The sequence below is a fragment of the Micrasema longulum genome, unplaced genomic scaffold, assembly GCF_059751315.1.
Source record: "Micrasema longulum isolate JH-2025_06_02 unplaced genomic scaffold, ASM5975131v1 h1tg001256l, whole genome shotgun sequence".
Classification (NCBI taxonomy): Eukaryota; Metazoa; Arthropoda; class Insecta; order Trichoptera; family Brachycentridae; genus Micrasema; species Micrasema longulum.
Window position 1 is genome coordinate 38382 of NW_028278443.1, and position 19465 is coordinate 57846.

The 19465-nt window shown below is 31.0% G+C and overlaps 1 protein-coding gene across 1 annotated transcript in view; it reads left to right on the plus strand.

The window, feature by feature from the left end:
• Positions 1-12358: 12358 nt before the first annotated feature.
• The window catches only part of LOC148276240 (uncharacterized), a 133400-nt gene continuing 126293 nt past the window's right edge, over positions 12359-19465 (plus strand). The window contains exon 1 of the mRNA XM_088234539.1: positions 12359-12433. Coding sequence (XP_088090665.1) covers positions 12359-12433 — 75 coding nt within the window. The remainder of the gene's footprint in view (positions 12434-19465) is intronic.

Genomic DNA, 19465 nt, shown 5'->3' on the forward strand with positions numbered 1-19465 from the left:
CACATGCGCTCAGAATAACCACTCGTAATACCATAAGTACATACGATTCTTTAATTCAAGAAACAAATATAGATTCCGAGAATTTCTCTTTGAAACTTATTTTTATTGTGAAACCATAACGATACCACAAAGAAAACAAATATAAAAATATTACAAGCTTTATTTTTCATTCAGCCAATTATTTTTGTTAGGTTAAATTTATTTATTGTTAGAAATGTCAGGCTTACTATCAGCCTTTTTTTAAGTAATGCCTATGTATTTAATTTAACGGCATTTATTTTCTTTACGTGTAGTCTCTGCATCAAGATACGAATATAAATGTAATTTGCTAGAGTAGAAAACATTTTGAAAGAAGCTTAGTGTATACCACCGTTATCCTTTTAAAATGTGTCCGACTTGATCTGGATAACTTGTTTCAAACAGAGTATATTAATAAGTAGTTATGAGTAATATGACACTTTAATATGATGCGGAGTATTTTGTACTTCTCTTCCTGCATAAAATGTCCAAAGTACTCTAGCTTTCTTTTCTTAATTAAATTTAATATTTCTCTTCTTTTTTTCATAAATGTTAATTCATCATTTCAAAATCTCTAACTCTCTTTACCCATAATATAGAACTATTAGAGGATAATATATTTTTTGAGTAAATGTTAATATTTTTTTTCGTAATTTCGCTTCATAAACAGGAATGTACAGAAATAGGCCCCTTCAGTAGTTTTGCGGAAATATTTTATCTTCTATTTGAAGTATTTTGTAAATTCCTACTCCCTTATTCTCGTATTCAAATAGCCCTGACCATGGGAAGCTGAGTTGCCTTCCTCTTGATGTGATCAGACAACCGTCAGTGATTTACATCCGACCCAGAAGGGAACACCAAATTAAATCGGCCTCTCGAACAACAAAAAAACAGCTCATTTATCTGCCTCTCTAGTGTTTATTTGACATATGACCCTTATTGGCCAGGAGTTTAAATTATAATCCTGTTTTCCTCTTATTTTTACAATTTAATAAATAAACAAAAACCGATAGTAAAATACAAAAAAAAATTATACAACTGTATTTTCAGCCACAATTTTTTTTCTACCGACCGGTTTCAAAGCTACATAAGCTTCTTAAACAGTTCACACCTTAATAGAGAAGCTTGTGCAGCTTTAAAACGGGTAGGTAGAAAATAAAGTGGTTCAAAACAAAGTTATTTTCTATTTATTTTGTTATAATGAATAACCATAAAGTTATAAGTTCAAATATAAATTTCATAAAACATAATTTTTAAATGATTCAAAAGAGCAATCATAAAGGGCATTGAAAAAAGTATTTGTGTTCTCGTTAAAGTTATCATGATTTTATAAGTAGATAAAACAATTTTTAAACTTCTTGGACCAGTTTCTACTTCGTTTTTTTAGAATAAATTTCTAATAAGATTGAACTAAGTTTATTTTTTTATATGCTACATCTAATCTACGCAAACAATATTCATAGATTTTCTCGCAGATTTTTGCTCTTACACAATGTATTTTTCTGCGAAAGCTCCAGAGTAATTCCAGCACTGTTTAATTAATTGATGAAACTATCGAAACAAAACGAGGAGCTTTTATGCCGAGTAGAGTAGAAAGTTCCATGTCCCATTGCGCCAGTGCAAAAGTAACAAGTTACAATGCTTCTAGAAAAAATCTCTAGAAACTTTGATAACTTCTCACCCCGCTCGGCGGTCATTTGTGCGCCAGCGAAGCCCATAACTTCCAGAATAAATTTGTCACGGTCCGAGTTGTTTGTCGCTAGAATTCCAAACACAATTTGTATCACAGAGAAAAAGAAGACACGTCGTGAAATGATTTAAGAACTTTTCCGAATCGGAATGTTGACAAAGGTTGAGCTGGAAGAAGCTGAGCACACTGCGAGCAGGATTTCAATGTTTATTTCCGCCGCTACTGCCATCTATTAAGCAAAAGAGACAATGACACACGAGTTGGGAGACTTGATATGTAAATAGCCCCTATTTCAAATGCGTTATGGCGCGTCTAAAGAATATTCACATGAGGTGATCCTGTGTATGGATTGAACTACAGAATTGATATAGACAGGAATGTAATCGTATATACGAATATATGCATTTTTGCGTTCTTATGATTTACAAAAACATGATTTTGGGGACTATTTTTAACGATTTGTAAATAACTCACTATTTAAAATGGATATCAAGTATATAATGTTAAAATAAACATATAATACAAATGTTATATGCAGAGGTAGTAGCACACAGATAAGGATTATTCGAAGTCAACCAGATCAATTATTGACAAGACACGAAGATGTTGTAAACATATTTATTATTTAAAAGACAAAACAAAAAGCCATTATACTGTTACAATTGAAGGCTACCGTATTTATTTAAACTAAGTATTACGTCAGAGTGACGTAGTAACCACGTGATATTACATTTCTAATTCATTCTCAAAGGACTGCGTATGGATTTATATAACGCAAGTTTTAGTCCTGTGGAGGGGTAGGATTGATACAAAAAATGATTACATTTATTTTTTCCACGCGACATTCTGAGATTCACGCGAAATTATATTTCTCACGCACTGAAGCATGTGGTTTTCAGGTGCATACTATAAATGACCCTTTTAAATAGAAATACATATTTTTTGTATTGCGTAGGATGAAAATATTGGTACCAGGGGACTTAACCAGATAATTAAGCGCCAAATGCATCAGAACTCTGGGTATATTACGTTATTAAAAAAATTAAAAAGACAAAGTGATTTTTACAGCATTCGAATAATGTTAATTATTTTGATTTTATCGCCGTAAGCATTTTTAATCTACAAACTTACAATGTAAAACGAAACATATCAATTTCTTCATACTCCCGAGCCGGTGTAGTCTGACGATTGGAGAATTGAGAAAGTAAGTCTGTCTACCAGACGCCACAAAAAAGTAGATCGCAATCTTCTATATCTATTTGGTATGTTGATACTTATCAGTATCTTTCAATCAAAGACTTCATTTGAAAAAAATGAATGAAATGATATCATTTAGATTTTTTTAAGTGGCTAAACTAGCTACTTTCTGATGAAAATTCTGAAAAAGTTAATCGAGTGGAAATTATTTGGAGTGTATTGGTTACGGTTTTTGTCTTTAAATAAATAAATAAATAATATTACGAAAATCAATCCACTCTTTTAAATTTTATCCTGCCATGTGAATCTTAACGATCATCTGAAATGTGCTTTTTTCTTTGGTTTTCTCAAGTAACGCAAAATACAATTCCTTTGTTTCTCGTATTGATAATTATGACTCCAAATGTAACTTGTTTAAATAAAAAGTCAATGGATGGTTTGTGCTCCTAAATTTTTACATGATCAGAATGCATTCGGCAAATGCACTCACCATTACACCACTATACAAACCTCGTTTATTTATAATTCTAGTTCACAATTTATTACGTTCGTATTGATTGGTTGTCATAAAATGTCTTCGTTATGGGTAAATTTTAAGTGCTTGTTATACTGTTGTTGCTATTATTTGCAAAGGGTTCGTTCTTCGTAATAACTTGGTAATAAATACAGAGTGCATGCTCTCACATTATATTGCGGTGTGAGTAATGAGCCAGGACATGCATCGATAAATCAAGAGAATCCTTCAATACCCTTAGGATTGGGTAAGTATCGCATAAAACGCTCATTGGTTGACTAATCAAAACGATTCAATAAAAACGGTCATGTTAAAGTGTGAATAGTCACATAACTTATAATATAAATAACTCTAAACCTCAATTGATTAATTTTCCATTTATGACTGACAAAATTTACATACTAAATCGAAGTAAACGAAACCGCCGAATTCTAAATAAATCTTTAGTATTCAATTCCAATGACTTGTTTAATGTTTTTTTGCTGGGGTAAGCGGAAAGGATAGAACTACATATCACTCTGTCTTTGCATATGGACCTCGCTTCCTCTTTGCACGCACGCCGATTATTCCTACTTTTGACATGTCCATCTTCAAGTATTTGATGAATTCGGTCGTGTCATGTCTTTCTTTGTCTTCCTCGTTTTCTGCGTCCATGAACATTCGCATCGTAGATCCTTTAAGCCGTTCTTTCACCCTCCGTTCGCTCTACATGTCTAAACCAATGCAGCACCCCTTTCTTGATTCTTTTGATAATGCTTGTCTCAGCCTTACATAGTTTACGGATCTCAATGTTTATGCACCTATCATACATCGTTTTACCACACATTCGCCTGATTTATCGTATTTCAACAGCATTAACATACTTTCATCATTATTTTTCCAATTCCATACTTCGCTCCCATGCACTAGAGTTGGCACTGGAACTCCATTGTGAATTGCTAGTTTTGCCTCCTGCGATAAACGTTTGTTTGCCCTAGTAGATTTTAGTGCACCATTTACCCTGTTCCTGGGACTCACCCTCCTTTCAATATCTTTTTCACTATTTCCATCCCTAGTAAACGAACTACTCAGATACACAAAATATTTTACCTGTTTCAGTTCTTATAGTGGGTTATTTACTACTCGTTGAAAATGGCCCCAGAAATTGAAATATTTGTGCAAATCATATAATCGCAAATATTTTATTTTTTCTTTCTTACTTTTAAGTTTGTTTTTGTTCTCTAATTCTCAAGGGATGCGCCGCATCCATAGGATGTATGGATGGAAATCGCCTAATATCTACCTACGTGTATTTTTAATTTGCTTAATTTTTGGATATCGTACATTTTTAGATGTTTTTTCGCACGCTTACATTTTTTTTTCTATTGTATCTATTACCTTTATTGTATTATCTTTGTCAGAGTCAGGGTGCTGGTGAATAACTAATACCTTGGATTTGTCACCTGGGGCTTCGAATATTACACCTTACTAGACTGAGAATGCCGAGTTTAATTAGACAACATTAGTGGATGGCATTGAGTATCCATTATCGTTGATAAAGAGCAATTAGATGAGGGTATTGTTGTGTAACACCACTCCTGGAGATATCTGGAATAGAATTCTACTTAGCTATGTACCACATAACGTATACTGCGTGCATATCATAACATATCCAAGTGCAACCTATCACGTAATAACATAATATAATGCGTTTAATTGAATTATTATCCTTGTCAAATATTTTCAATATTTTTAGAGGTGAATTCTAACAAACTTTTAATTCAAGATTATTTTGATTTTGTTAAAAATTTTGTAAACAAGTCATAAGCTCTGTAGATGCCTAGAGTTCTATATCACATTCTCTCAAATGTTCCTCATCTCTGTTGTAATACGTTGACTTTGAATTTATTTATAAAGTAAACTACTCATTTATTGACTTTCCAGATATACTGAAGTTGGTGTTTTATGTCCATGTACTTGGTCGACTTACCCGCCATAGATTACCTTTTTATTTTGAAAGTTCTGGAACCAATATTAACATTTACTCACCCATCCAGGGACTCCACAGATATGGTACTGAGTATGATAAGAATGAAATATGAATTTGGTTCAGAGAGTTTGATCTCATTTTTAAATTCTGTAAACTTTTCTCAGTATAATTTTATTTTTATTTTTAATTGGTTGTGTGTTTACTTGCTCACTATGGTTTTATTTTACAATTTTAATTTTTAACTTATTTTTTCATTTTGAATTCACATTTAAATATGTTATAGGCAATTTATGCCGTTAAATATACACTTACTCGTATTAGTACTTACGTATCTTACAACTTTTATTAAACCTTACATATTCACATACCCTTTCATACTCCTCGACATGTAGTTACTATAGACCCGAAAAATCAATCCCTGTGGATGTGGATGTAAAAAAACAATACATTCTGTATTTTTGGTAGAAATCATTTGAACCTTACAAATTATTGAATGTTCATATTTAAATGAGCGCTACCTCTATAACTGATAATAAATCAACAAAATTCATGAAATATATCGAGCCACGATTGCCAAAAATAATATTTTTTCGGATAATATTTTTCTTTCTTATTGAGGAATATATTTTTTTTAATTAAAAAGAAAAATACTAGAGTTCTTATAATTAACTTAAATATTTTAATTTTCAGAGCATTTCCTAAAAGCCGTATATAACTTTTGTGGAAAAATGGAAATCGAGTAGTGGTAGAGTGGGATTTGAACCTGGGACCTTAGTCCGTGAGTCCACAATACTACCACGGGACCACAACCCTGTTCTAACGTTGAGAGTCATTTTTTCCAATAGTTGCTTAATTTATGTCAATAAAAAATAATTCACACGCGAGGATTTTCGAGAAAAACAATGAACATTACAATCTGCCTAATAATTTATATGAACGGATTTTGAAATTACATAATAATATAGATAGTTAAATTTGTTGCAGCAGAGAGTTAAAATATTTTTGAGAAGGGAATCTAGGCACTTACTGGACTTATTTCCATTTCCAGGCTGTCTACCAACATTTTTCACCAAAAAATTGTTTAAAACAATGTACCTACTATTGAATATATATTATATTGTATTGTAATATATATTCAATAACAGATTAAAATAACTAAAAAATATTTCTAATTAGGAACTTCAGCCCTACGGGAAATAGGATACAATTTTTTTTTCTTGCGCGGGGTAAACATTTTTAGGTATTTTAATAAAAACGCACTACTTTGAATGACGTCACTGGTTCATGTGAATCATCCTATGATCTGAGAGCTATGGAAGATTTCCGGCCTGATTGTCGCTTCTGGACCAATGGGAAGAACTGAATGAGAATAAGCGGAAATGAACCTCTGATGTTACACGCGGAGTTATTTCAGAAATACAAACTTTAAAAAACCGTAGCGCTGATAATACGATTTAAAAAAATTGATTTTTTTTTACTTAGTTTAATAGTCTATTTACTAAAAAAAATAATTTAAAAAAACCACCGAACTTCCTCATTGTTGATTGTGTTACTTAATAAAATTAAAGCGCCATTATGCACTAATATACGGTTTAAATGAACTTTATGGCAGTTTGGCACAGTGGACTTACTACATTTAAAATTCTATTTAATGACATACTTAACTTAAAACACAGTTTTTTTTACTTATGCGTACCTACGTACACTGAAGGTTAAAGAAAAAACCATTATAAATACAGTAATTACGTAGACATAGACAACAAATAAATCTGGCAACACGTAAGATGAAAAATAAAATTTTCAAAAAAACTTTGGGAACATACCTACTTGAACTTTTTTCTGACGATTAAAATTGAAATAGCCTTATGCATAAGGCAGTTTCCGTGGCGTAATGGTTAAGATGCTTGACTCACACGGAAGGTTCCAGGTTCAATTTCCAGTAAGAACAACAAAAAAAAATTGTTTTCAAGTCTGGGTTGTAATTCACCACTGTAATTGTGCCTCCTGGCCTGCTGTGATGCAAAAAATAATGAATTTGAATATAAATTTGTTTTATCAAGCAATATGTTTTAATTTGTACCTACCTGAAATCTGTTTATAATTCTTGCATGCATAGCAGTGGGAGTCCAATTCCGAAGATACATTGCGTTATTTGTATTCGAACCATGAAAATGTTTGTATTTATTGTGTTTAAATGCTAATGTAACTCTTTTACTTACTAAAAAGAGTTTGATGACCAAAATATTAGTAAAACTTACTCGTAACTGTACAAAAACATCCATATGTTATTTAAAACAATTTTTTTTTTAAATGCTTATTTTTACAAAACGTCATTTGATGGTAATAATTAATTGAATTTCGTTTTTCCTGATAAAGGCGATATTAAAATTATCAAACAATAATTGTTGAATAGTTATTCAAATACCGTACATGTCCACAATAGTTAATTCAATTACTTTTATTATTAATTTATTTAGATCACTCATGATCACCCAAAAAACAATAATTTAAAATCCTCCTATCTTTCCATCTGATTTATTGTTCAAAGAGGCCAAAGTTCTTTGAAACATTTAGATTTAAGTCATGTTTGATCTACTTTTGGACCACTAGTATAAAAAAAACTCGACAAAAAAATAACAACCAGATATTACCCTAACGTGAACAACTACGTACCAAATAGTAAAACAGCTTTGGTTAAGAGGCATTTCTCTGTGGTAGGTCCAAGAATCTTTAATTTACTGATTCAGAGTCTGAATCCTTTTTAAAATTTAAATCTGGTTTGAGTAAAAAATAAATAATTTTCATCTGGTGTGCTTGAACTGGAATGGATCATCGTGATGTAATTTAGAATAACTGATGAACGACTTATATGTTTGTATAAATGTAAGGTTTAATGAAAAATGTAATAAGTAATAAAATATATCAATAATATTTAGTATGCTATGTATAAACTTAATATGTACATATAAATTTTAAAGGTTTTAGATATAAAATTGTTTTATAAAAAGAATTGTTTGCTTCTATATATAATAAAGGTAAAATAAATAGTAGTATTTCTAGGTCTCAAAATGTAAGTATGCGACCTAGAACAGGTGGTAATATCTTAATTCCTAAATTAAAAACAACTACTGCTCAACAGCATTATACTTACAGAGGAATATTTTTCTTTAATGAAATGAACAAAGATAATAAAAAGTACAGTCAGGAATACAATATATTTAAGAAATAAGTAAAAAATTACATCCACAATTCTTTTTTATGTAACACTGATTGAAAACATCGTTAATATATTTTTTGTAATTTATTTATGTTATTCTAAAAAATATTTGCGATTAAAATAAAATAATCTATTGTAAGACGTCATTCCCCATTATAAACACAAGAATTGTTTATTTCTTTTACGTAATGGGAAACGTTAATGTACATATATGTATTTGATTAATGTAAAAAATTGTATTAAGTTGTAATATTCTATTTTAATTTGTTGTAATAAATAAAAATAAATAAAAAAATAATAATAACATGCATATGTTTATGTGTATTTAAATGTTTGTAAAGGGACTGCTTAAACTAGCTACTTATAGATCATAAGCCCTGTTAATGCCTAGACATCTATATTTCTTTTTATAAAATGTTCTTTGTCTCTATTGTAATATGTTGTCATATCAAAAGGAATCTAAACTATTCTTATCTCTTGATCGATTATTTTTTTATTTAGCTTTATCAATTTCGGTTATAAAATCATCACTATCCTCTTATATGCACCTAATGATCCATAGGGCAGTACACCAGTAGCCCTAATGTAGCTTTTATACAAACTTTGTTGTAAAATACGGGTAATTGGATGACTTGTGCTTCAGATACCATGTCAGGGACGCTGAAATATTGTAATAAAAAGTCAACTTTTAAATGAAGATTTCGTGACAAAAATCGAACCCATGGCCTCATTCTTGATTTTCAAAAGCTCTCAGTAGACCATGAGGCAGTCGATGATTTATTACACTGTTTGATGAGTGTAATTCAGGTTATTTTTGTTTCCTTGTTTATAATTCTTTTGTTCAGACGGTATTTATCAAATGCTATTAGTCAAATTCTCCAAGGATACCATGTTATAGCTACGTTAATAATATTACCAGAACTAATTGCCATTATTCTTCATTAGTTGAATATGAGCATGCAATTACATTTTCATTAGTTCAGTAGCAGATAATGCATATTATATAGTTGATACTCGTATATATTTGCGTATGTTCGTTTTAATTACTGATAACAATGCATTTATTAAAACTGTATACAATGTTTAACAATCATTCTAATGTCATGTTAAATATTAATTAATAAATATTAACTTTTAATTTGAAATTTAAAAAATGTGTTTATTTCATCACTGTAAATATTTTTACTTAATTTTTTTACTACACCTTAGATTTTTTTTCTTTTTTATGGTTACCTATGAAAAAAAAAATTTATCATGAATACTGATAAAATTCTTCAATTTCATTTATTCTGTGCATTTTTTTTTTTTTTTTTAAATATTTTTATCACCTATAACTGTAATATGTAAAAAGCTCTATGGACGTTGAAATGAGTAAATAAATACATTGTCATATTTTTCGTTGAAATATTTGTAGACAGAAGACCGGATTTCACCTCTTAGGGAGAAATTAAGATAAAACAAATTGCAACAAAGAACATTCTAGAGAAGAAAATATGAAAGTGTAGGCATTTAGAGGTATTATGATTTATCATTGGCTGGTTTTAATTTCCACTTTACCGATTATTCACCATTTTGTTTACGTTTGAACACCCATATTTCTTCAAAAAGAGCTGAAACATCAATCGTCGTGAAGAGAATTATTTGATTCAATTATTTAACAGACGAGGTCTGAAAAGCATTTTTCAATTTTTATATTTTTGTTTTAACCCGTTTTGGCTTTTTAAATACCTGACTTCTAGATTTCTTTTATAAGGTGTTTTCTATCTGTGTCGTAATTGGATAATATTCATTTCATATTTTTAGCTTTCATTACAATATTTTTTTATTAACATTGGCGAGCTTATAGCTTCAATTAAAATAAAATATCTTAATATCTATTAAGAATAGATTAAAACGAGAAAAAAGATAACTTTCTTGGAAATGTTAGACTTACCTATGTTTATGTTGCAGACCCGACGGTTGGGCCTGGTTTCTGGTTAATAATAATAATAATGTTTGGATAATTTAAATAGCGCGATTTTTGTGAAAATCACCTCAAGGGCGCTGTACAATAAATAAATATCCCAGCACGTCTTGCAGCTACAGAGCGCATGGACGGTTGGGATTCTAGTTCCTCGTCTCCGATTATGATATTTAACAATTATGATATATAGGAGCTAGATAACAGCACGTCTTGCAGCTACAGAGCATTTACATTTTTATTTTTAATTTTTTTATTTAACAATGAAGTTAAGAGTTTAAGCGATATTTTAAAAAACGAAATAAAAAGCAAATTCATAAAATTAGAAGTTAGATAACAACAAGTCTTGCAGCTACTGATCGCATGGACGGTTGAAATTCTAGACCCCATTTACTAAATTTGCGTTGCGTACTGCGAACCAGTTGTTTATAAAATAATTCAACATGACATTAGCAAAAGAATACAATTTATAATGCAACGACAATTTGAAAAAAAATAAATTCTAACGAACAAAATACCTTATGTTATTACGCTTTTTTGCAATCTAAAACAAACGATGGATTAAAAATCACGTACAATACAAAACATTTGTAACGATAATCTACGTGAGCAATAAAACAAAGTTGAAATGAAAGCTTTAAATTAATCCAACTTGGTGTGCGCAAACTTCACTTTGACAAAATATTTTTCGGCTTAAGCCCAACGCGACACAGAGGGTTCCGTTTAACGATTACGCCACACAATGGCAATGCTATGAATGAAATGGTCATAATTTTCTTTATCCTAAATCATATGCCAACCGAGACCCTTTAAAAACATCTTTACTTATACAACTAACCCATACAAACCTCGGAGGATTTATGTATCTAAGAAAAATCCGACGAATTTATATCGAATTAAATTTGTGTGAAATAAATTTTATTTTTTAAATTTTGTCAAAAATGTTCAACTTATCAATAGCATTTATTTGGAGATAATTAGCGAATGGACAGTGAGGGAACGACATAAATTATTTACGATGCGAATGTTGACGGATGCAGAAAACGAAAAGGAATGAAAAAGACAGCATTATCAAATTCTAAATATACATGGGCATGTCAAAAATGCGTGCATGAAAAGTGTATAACCCGAGACCCTTTTGCATGGTAGGCAAACGCGCTGACCATTACACCACGAGGCCGACAAAAAACAAGGAGTAGTGTAGTGTATCTTTGAATAATTACCGTCGGAAATGTAATAATATTTCACTCGCAAAATTTTTATTCAGTATTTTTACTAATACATCATTGAACTCGTTCTTTAAATTGGCCACTTCCTTCCTTCTTGAGAATTATGATTGTTCCTTCACATTTTGTGGTTATCATTTTGAAGGCGTGACCATAAATAATACGGGCATCCTTTTTCAATTTATAACGCTTCCCAGTTCTTCGTCTCATCAGTCACAGCTGAATGTTTTACTAATGACTTGTTACGACCGGTGTTTGTTCTAGAGGCGCAGCCAGTGGTGGGTCCCTAGCGACCCTAAACCCTTTAATAATTATTATACAACATGAAAATTGAAGGTCCTCTAATCGTGTTGTTTTGTTTGTTAAAATACCGCTCCGATTTCTATGTTAACCACCTCTCTCGCACTTGTAATACAAAAATTAATCCAGCAACGTTTTTTGTGGTTTCTGTATATCAAAATAAATTAAATTGAATAAATTAATTTAATAAATTAATTTTTAAGAGATCGATCAACATATTTGATAGAAAGTTTATAAAGAATACATAATTGTAAATAATTAAATGTAATGGGTACAGAGCTTTGTCTCGTCAGGCGTAGTGGCGGCTCCAAAATACCTACTATCAAGACTGCCAAGCTGGACGTACGATGCTAATATTTATTGTTTCCGATATATTACAATATGTCAAGGGTGGACCTACTAAAGAGGCGGTGCTAGACGAATCAACCCATGTTGAGAAGTAGTAAGTCCTTTTATAAATATGTAGAGAGCAGACGAAAATCGCAGGACTACCACATTAGTAACATGGGCGGATCATTACATAGGTAAAAAAAAGTAAGTATCTACAAAGAATGACGTAAAAATGACTGTACGCTTACCATAGTCTATTAACACCCGAATTTAAGATAAATCAATTAATATTAAATCTCACCAGCTACAATAATAAATTACTTGAATAAGATTACAATACTTATATGTTCGAAGTTCGCATCTAATTACTAAGAAATCTCAGTTCGGATCACTGGCGGCTCCTGACCAAAAACATTGGCAGCGCATTTCTTTACATTTTGTCAACTTGTACATTAAGTTTAATAATATTATAACAGTAGTACTGGTCTGACGTGATAAACGAGCAATAGTATGACAGGAACGCTAAATTCGCTTAACATTATACGCACGTTAAAGGATACTAAATCAACTAAATTCATACTACGATCATGTCATTACACATGTTCAAAGTGACATTGCAAACGAACTTAAAATCTGCGCATGCGTTGGCAATGCCCGGAGTATGTATATTATCTTCTCCCTCTAACGCACGATTCACCGGTATAAAGCGTCGTCTATCTCGCTCAAATGACGATCTTAGGAGATATGACATATTTCATATAAATTCAGGGTAAAGAATTGTGCAAAACAGAACATGCACGGGGACGATTGCGCATGCGTAGACAAGATGAGAAAATCGTCCGCCAGAGTCGATCTCGCTAGATCTTTTGGCGCTAGTATTGAATATTATGATGCTTACGAGTATAATATTGCAACGAATCCCTGTTTCTTTATATCTATAACATATTTTTACTATTAATTAAATTACTTATTTATTTCCACATATTTTTACTTGGCAGAGCACTGCACTTATGCACATACTAAGGAACCGCCTCTGATTCGGATGTTAATTTATTTTGTTTGATTCTGACACTAGGGTATTTATTTGAATGAGCGTGGTTAAAGTAGCGGACGGTAATGATGATATTCTAATAGTACTAACAGAAACCAGGTTAACCTCTTCTACTACAAAAAGCGGGCTGCTGCCAGGCTGCAAGTCGAAGGCCAAGCTCGGTGTCAACATCTCGGAGTTCAGATGAAAAAGAGGTGGATCCTCGTGCTATATATGAACTACAAAATGCACGCGGTATCGACACACTTCGATAGTGTGCAACAATGCTGATTTAGTGGCGAGTGTCGCTACACTGCAACCCTATCAATATGCATAGATAAAATAATTAGGATCTTGACAGAGATCCTAACACACTCTTTGTGCAATATGTCATTTCATTCAAACGTTTGTATTAGAATAATTTTTCGCACGAAAATTAGTACAACCGAAAATAAGAACATTCTAGAGAAGGGAATATGGGAGTCTTGGCCTGTGCTGAAATATTTCATTAATCTTTAAAACTCCGTTGTGGGTAAAATACACTATCTATAAAGATTCGGACAAACTCGAAATATTGTTTTGAAATAAAATAAAATAATCTAAAATATTCCGTGTCAACGCAAGTTGTATCAGTTTTTTTTCCGAATGAAGAGAACAAAAGGACACTGAATTCTCATTTGACCGCTTTGTTTATATATATAATACATACGAACATAACTTTTTTTTTTAAAGTTACAGTTTATTATTTAAAGTGTATATTTTTATACGCTACATAGTTTTTGTATGGCAAAAGTTTAGAGGATATGCATTAAACTCGAAGGGTAAAAAGCACTGCGCGCAGTGTATATTAATAAATAAATAATCAAATTTTCAACAAATTAGTCAATAATTCATTGCATCATCACAAATATCGTGAATACCTTTGGCAGATTTAGTCCCTCGATTGAACTCGAACAGAAAGAGATTTTGGAAATACTAAATTTCATCTGCTTAACATTCCATTTGGAATATTTGCAATCAAATAATATATTTAACTTAAAAATAAACACACATTTTTTTAAAGCAGAAAATTTTCTTTCAAATGACGAATTTTTACCATTTTTTAAAAACTTTTAGTGCTCATTTTTCAATTTAAAAAAAAATGGTCAGAATCTATGCTTACACCTAATATACATAGTATTATTATGAAAGTTTGAAAAAATACCAGCTCAATACCATCATTATGTTAAATAACTTAATGTACGACGAACTTCGTTCTTATTTTGTTTTGTAGATGTTTGAATTAAGACATTATATTTTTTGTAGCTTTTAACAAACACATAGCTGATCCAAATTTTAGAGTACTTTTTTGTATGTAGTTCTTTCTGTTGAAATTTCAAAAAACATAAATGATGACGTTTCTTTTGACTCATTGCTTATTCAAATGTCTGCTTTTTATCCCCAACCTCTTTTGTTGATGTTAATTATGTCCTTTGCGGCTCTCCGTTGTTTATTTTTACGGAAAATCAAGCTTATTTGTTTTATCCTTCGTGGCTGGGAGAATTCTACCTGCTGACCTTTCTGCTCACCAGATGGCGTAACTTGATTCCATGGCGAAGGTTCATTATCTTCATAATTTATGCGTCGTGGGTTTTAATAAGCTTTTAGCGACTCTCCATTGAAAGGAAGTGCACTGTCGTGCTGTTTGTTTCTTTCTTCAGTTCGACATTTTTAATTTAAAACAAAATACGATTACGTCTTCAGCATTTCTTAATTCGCCCTAAGCGTGCAAGCGCAAATTCAACTGACTGAAACAAAACTTACAATAGTTAATTTAAACACCGATCATCATCATCATTCCCCTTCCGCACCTAATGGTGCATAGGGCACTGTATTGGTACACCAATCGCTGCGTATCTTGATCATTTTTGTTACATGAAAGTAAGATGATCAGTCTTACGCTTCAGGTACCAGTCCGGGGACTTTGAAATTTTCTAGTGTAAAAACACCCTTTAAATAAATTTTTCATGTCAACCATATCGGGAATCGAACGTAAGTCCTCTTGCATGGTAGGCAAATGCGCTGATCACTTCACCCTGAGGCGAATACTATATTTAAGTACAAAATTAATGATATACAATGCTTTTATACTTCCACACTTTGTATATGGATTAATAATATTGTCGCAATGTAGTAAACATATGCAAAAATCAATACAAAGAACAATGAATAAAGCACTTAAAGTAACATTTAATTTTGATAAATATACTAGAACCACAGATTTATACAGAATAACAAAAATGCTCAATCTAGAGGAATTGATCTACATAGAAAAAATAAAAATGATATTTTAGATGAAAAAGAATAAAATAAAGACAATTATTAAATTTAATTTTAACTACAACATACATCAAATAAATACAAGAGCATCCAATAATTTAACTTGCCAACAATAGGTTGCCAACAATAGGTTGCCAACAATAGGTTGTCCTAGGGGACTAAGAGAAAAAAAAATCAGTTTTTTTGATACCGCAATAAATTTTTACAATTCACTTTCTAATGATCTAAAAAATATACAAAACATTTACGACTTAAAAAACACCTAAATAAAACAGTTCTTACAGCCCGTGTGACGAGTGATATTTGATGTTTTTTATCGAATTTTTATTTAAACTATTGTGTTATTATATATGTATAATATCCCCTCATACCAGCACTTTGCTGATTGGGAATATTTCGTACAAATAAAATATGTAATATAATGTAATATGAAAAGTTTCAAAAACCTTGTATTTTGTCATTAATAAAATAAGTTTCTATTATTCTTATTTTCTATAAAATAAAGTTAAATGTTAAGTATCCAAATCTTTAGAACTCTTTTTTCCTACGTTGATTTACACGACGTGCTAGTAGGTAGATATATAATTTTAACAGTATTATATTTATTTTTATAACATTCTTTGTTTGTAGAATTAATTGTCACCTGTCAATTATCGTGTAAAATATAGAATGAAAAAGTACATACTCTCTTTATTTTGCAAGTTTATCAATACTTATTGCAAGTTATTTACATGAATTATCTTGACATAAAGGACCATGGAAATGAAAATGCTGTGTATTTTATAAAGAAACAGAATAATTATTAATACATTGATAGGACCGAGATCCAAGTCACCGATGTGAGACATCGGGTTGCCAACCAGAGATGGAGCTGGGCTGGTCATATAGCCAGAACCAGAGACGATGATGGCGATAATGATGATGATTGCAAGTTGTATAAATAAAAAGTAGGTCGCTTATATAGCGCCTTACTACCTAGGTACTTTTTTATGGTTGATTTCCAACACATAAAATAATTTATTTTCAAATATAAAATTCGTTTCACAAATTTCAAACTCTGCTTTTATACTTTTATTATTTTTTTTTTAAATAAATATTTGCGTTCTTATGATTGACCCAAATACTTTATTTTGAGAGCCATTTTCGACGAGTTGTAAATAACTCGCCATCAGAAAATGGGAATCAAGTTGGGGTAGAGTGGGATTCGAACCACAGACCTTTGGTCCGTGAGTCCGGGACACTAGCCACAGGACCAGAACCCGATCTCAAATTAAACAGACTTAAATGGAATTTGATTTTTTTAAATGAATTAAATCTCATTTAATATTATTTTATCATTACTGAAAATCCATTAAAAATAAATATATGTACAGAAACTTATAGGAATGTAAGGAAAAACTTCGATTGGGATCCATAAAAAGTAAATGCCGTTTGTAGACATTCAAAAACAAACTTTTTTAAACACAAAAAAATAACATCCTTCCCATAGAATTAGGAATAGTCCAGAAACCGCATACGCACATCAAACTGAAGGCAACTAAACTACTAATAAATAAGTAGGTTTACGTTTTAACCCATTAGTTTCTTTGTAAACGTCGCTCAGTACGCAACTCCTGATTTGAATTCAACTTTGCCGTGTTGTGTCCTTTCAAAGTGTAAAAATACCGCTAGAATCTTAAATAAACATGATGCAATCACATTTCATGTGTAATTAGCAAATTAATGTGTATGTAACAAATGCATTAAAAATTTAATTATTTTTCCATCTGTCAGATTGTCGAAGAAATAAAATGAACATTATGTTAGTGTGGCCAGGGTAGTATTTTTTTTTACCCTACTTCGCTTATCTAATGAGAGAACTAATGAAAATTAGATTTCGGATTTAACAATTTTATGGTAAACATTTGACCGACATTAACTTAAAAACATCAAATATTATTTAACATGATATAAAATATCCGTTTTATGTAAAATAAAATTTGTTTTATATTTTGAGTTTAAAGTTCATTAGTTCCATTACTCTTATTAAATGACCCTTTACTTATCTACTCTGTTGCGTCAATCAATATTTCCGCTTCCACAATAAAATTTTAGAGAAATCAACAGATTGCTTTTTTTAACCTTACATTTGTGTTATAATTATATTTTTTACCATCGTGCAACATTACGCGGCGGCATCACGAATGCGCGCGGCGAAAGTGCGGTATGGTAAGGGAGTTATTGGACACAGTCCGCTGTATTCAAATATGATTCTACGCTCCTTCTGGTCTACTCTTAATCTCGTCGAATTTAACCCTGGTAAGTCGATGAAAAAAATACAGTTTAGATTGAAAATTTCAATATCTACGAACCCGCGCTGTACAAAGATCTACATTTCGCTGAACACTGCACGTAAATCGGTAAATGGGTTTAGGAGAAGTTCATTGACATCACACGTACAAAAGAATTACACATACAAAGATAGTAAATACGTAGTTCTGCCTATAAAAATATAGGTTACAGCTCATTTACTTCAGAAAAAAAAAATTGTCAAACTATTGACATCCATTAATTATTTTTTTATTCCCATTATAAACCATGATTAATAATAAAAATTTAACCTCACTGGGGTTACCCGTGCCAAAAATACTTAACAATATACTTTTTTCATATTCTTACATGTAAGAACATACAAAGAAGACTTAATATATAGAGATAAGTAACAAAATGTTCAGACAACTTTAAACATACGTATTTATGTTTATATTTGATTTATGTATAAATATATTATAAAACGCACAATAAAAGGAAAAAAAAAAACATAATATTAAATGTACATTTGTGGAACAGTTGATTCAATATTGGTTCTGGAGAATGAGACAATCCATTTTGGTTCTACCTAGCTCCACTATCTATTAATTTATAGGCTTTTTGAACAAAATAGTAAATGTATTACAATGTAAAACGGGATATCTTTAACTAGTCTAAGTCAAATAGTCTAATAAGCTCTAATTATTCTTATATCGTTTAACCTTGACAAACTCTTTTAAAGTACCTGGAAAACGTACAAAGTTTTCTTCACTTTATGAACAACATTTATATAGAGTTAGCTGATCAAAGTTGAAAGTTGCCTAAATTAAATTATTTGAAATGTCTAGGTGTACTTGTAACTTAGAGTCTTGCGCCCACGCATTATTCAAAAGATGCACCCTCTTAGAACAACCATTGCCTTGTCTCAAAACAAGTCACTCGTACAAAACAAATCCAATCAATTGATCCACAAAACTCTCCCCTCTATCTTCCAATAACTAAAAGAATTCAACTCTAGTTGAAGTAAAGGAAATTTCTTTTATCGTTGCGACAAAGCACCTTTAAAAGGATTTACTTTAGCCCCTCCCGCCGCCAATTGCAGTCAGCTTCGCTTTGATAAATACGCGTCCCTTTATTCCCTCTGACAGTGAGATGCAACGATCAATAATAAAACTGATATTTACAATTTTATTCCGTAACGAAAGAACAAATAATCCTGCATTTTAAGAACATCTAAAACAAAAAAGATCCGTTATAAAATTTGTAAAATAGGAAAAAAAACTAGCAAAACATGTAAAATTGCCATTACCCATTATTTTAGTTGTGTTAAAAAATATAGATGATCAAAATTGCATAGGATAAATTCACAAAAAAAAAAAGAATTTATTTTCATCAAATCACAATCA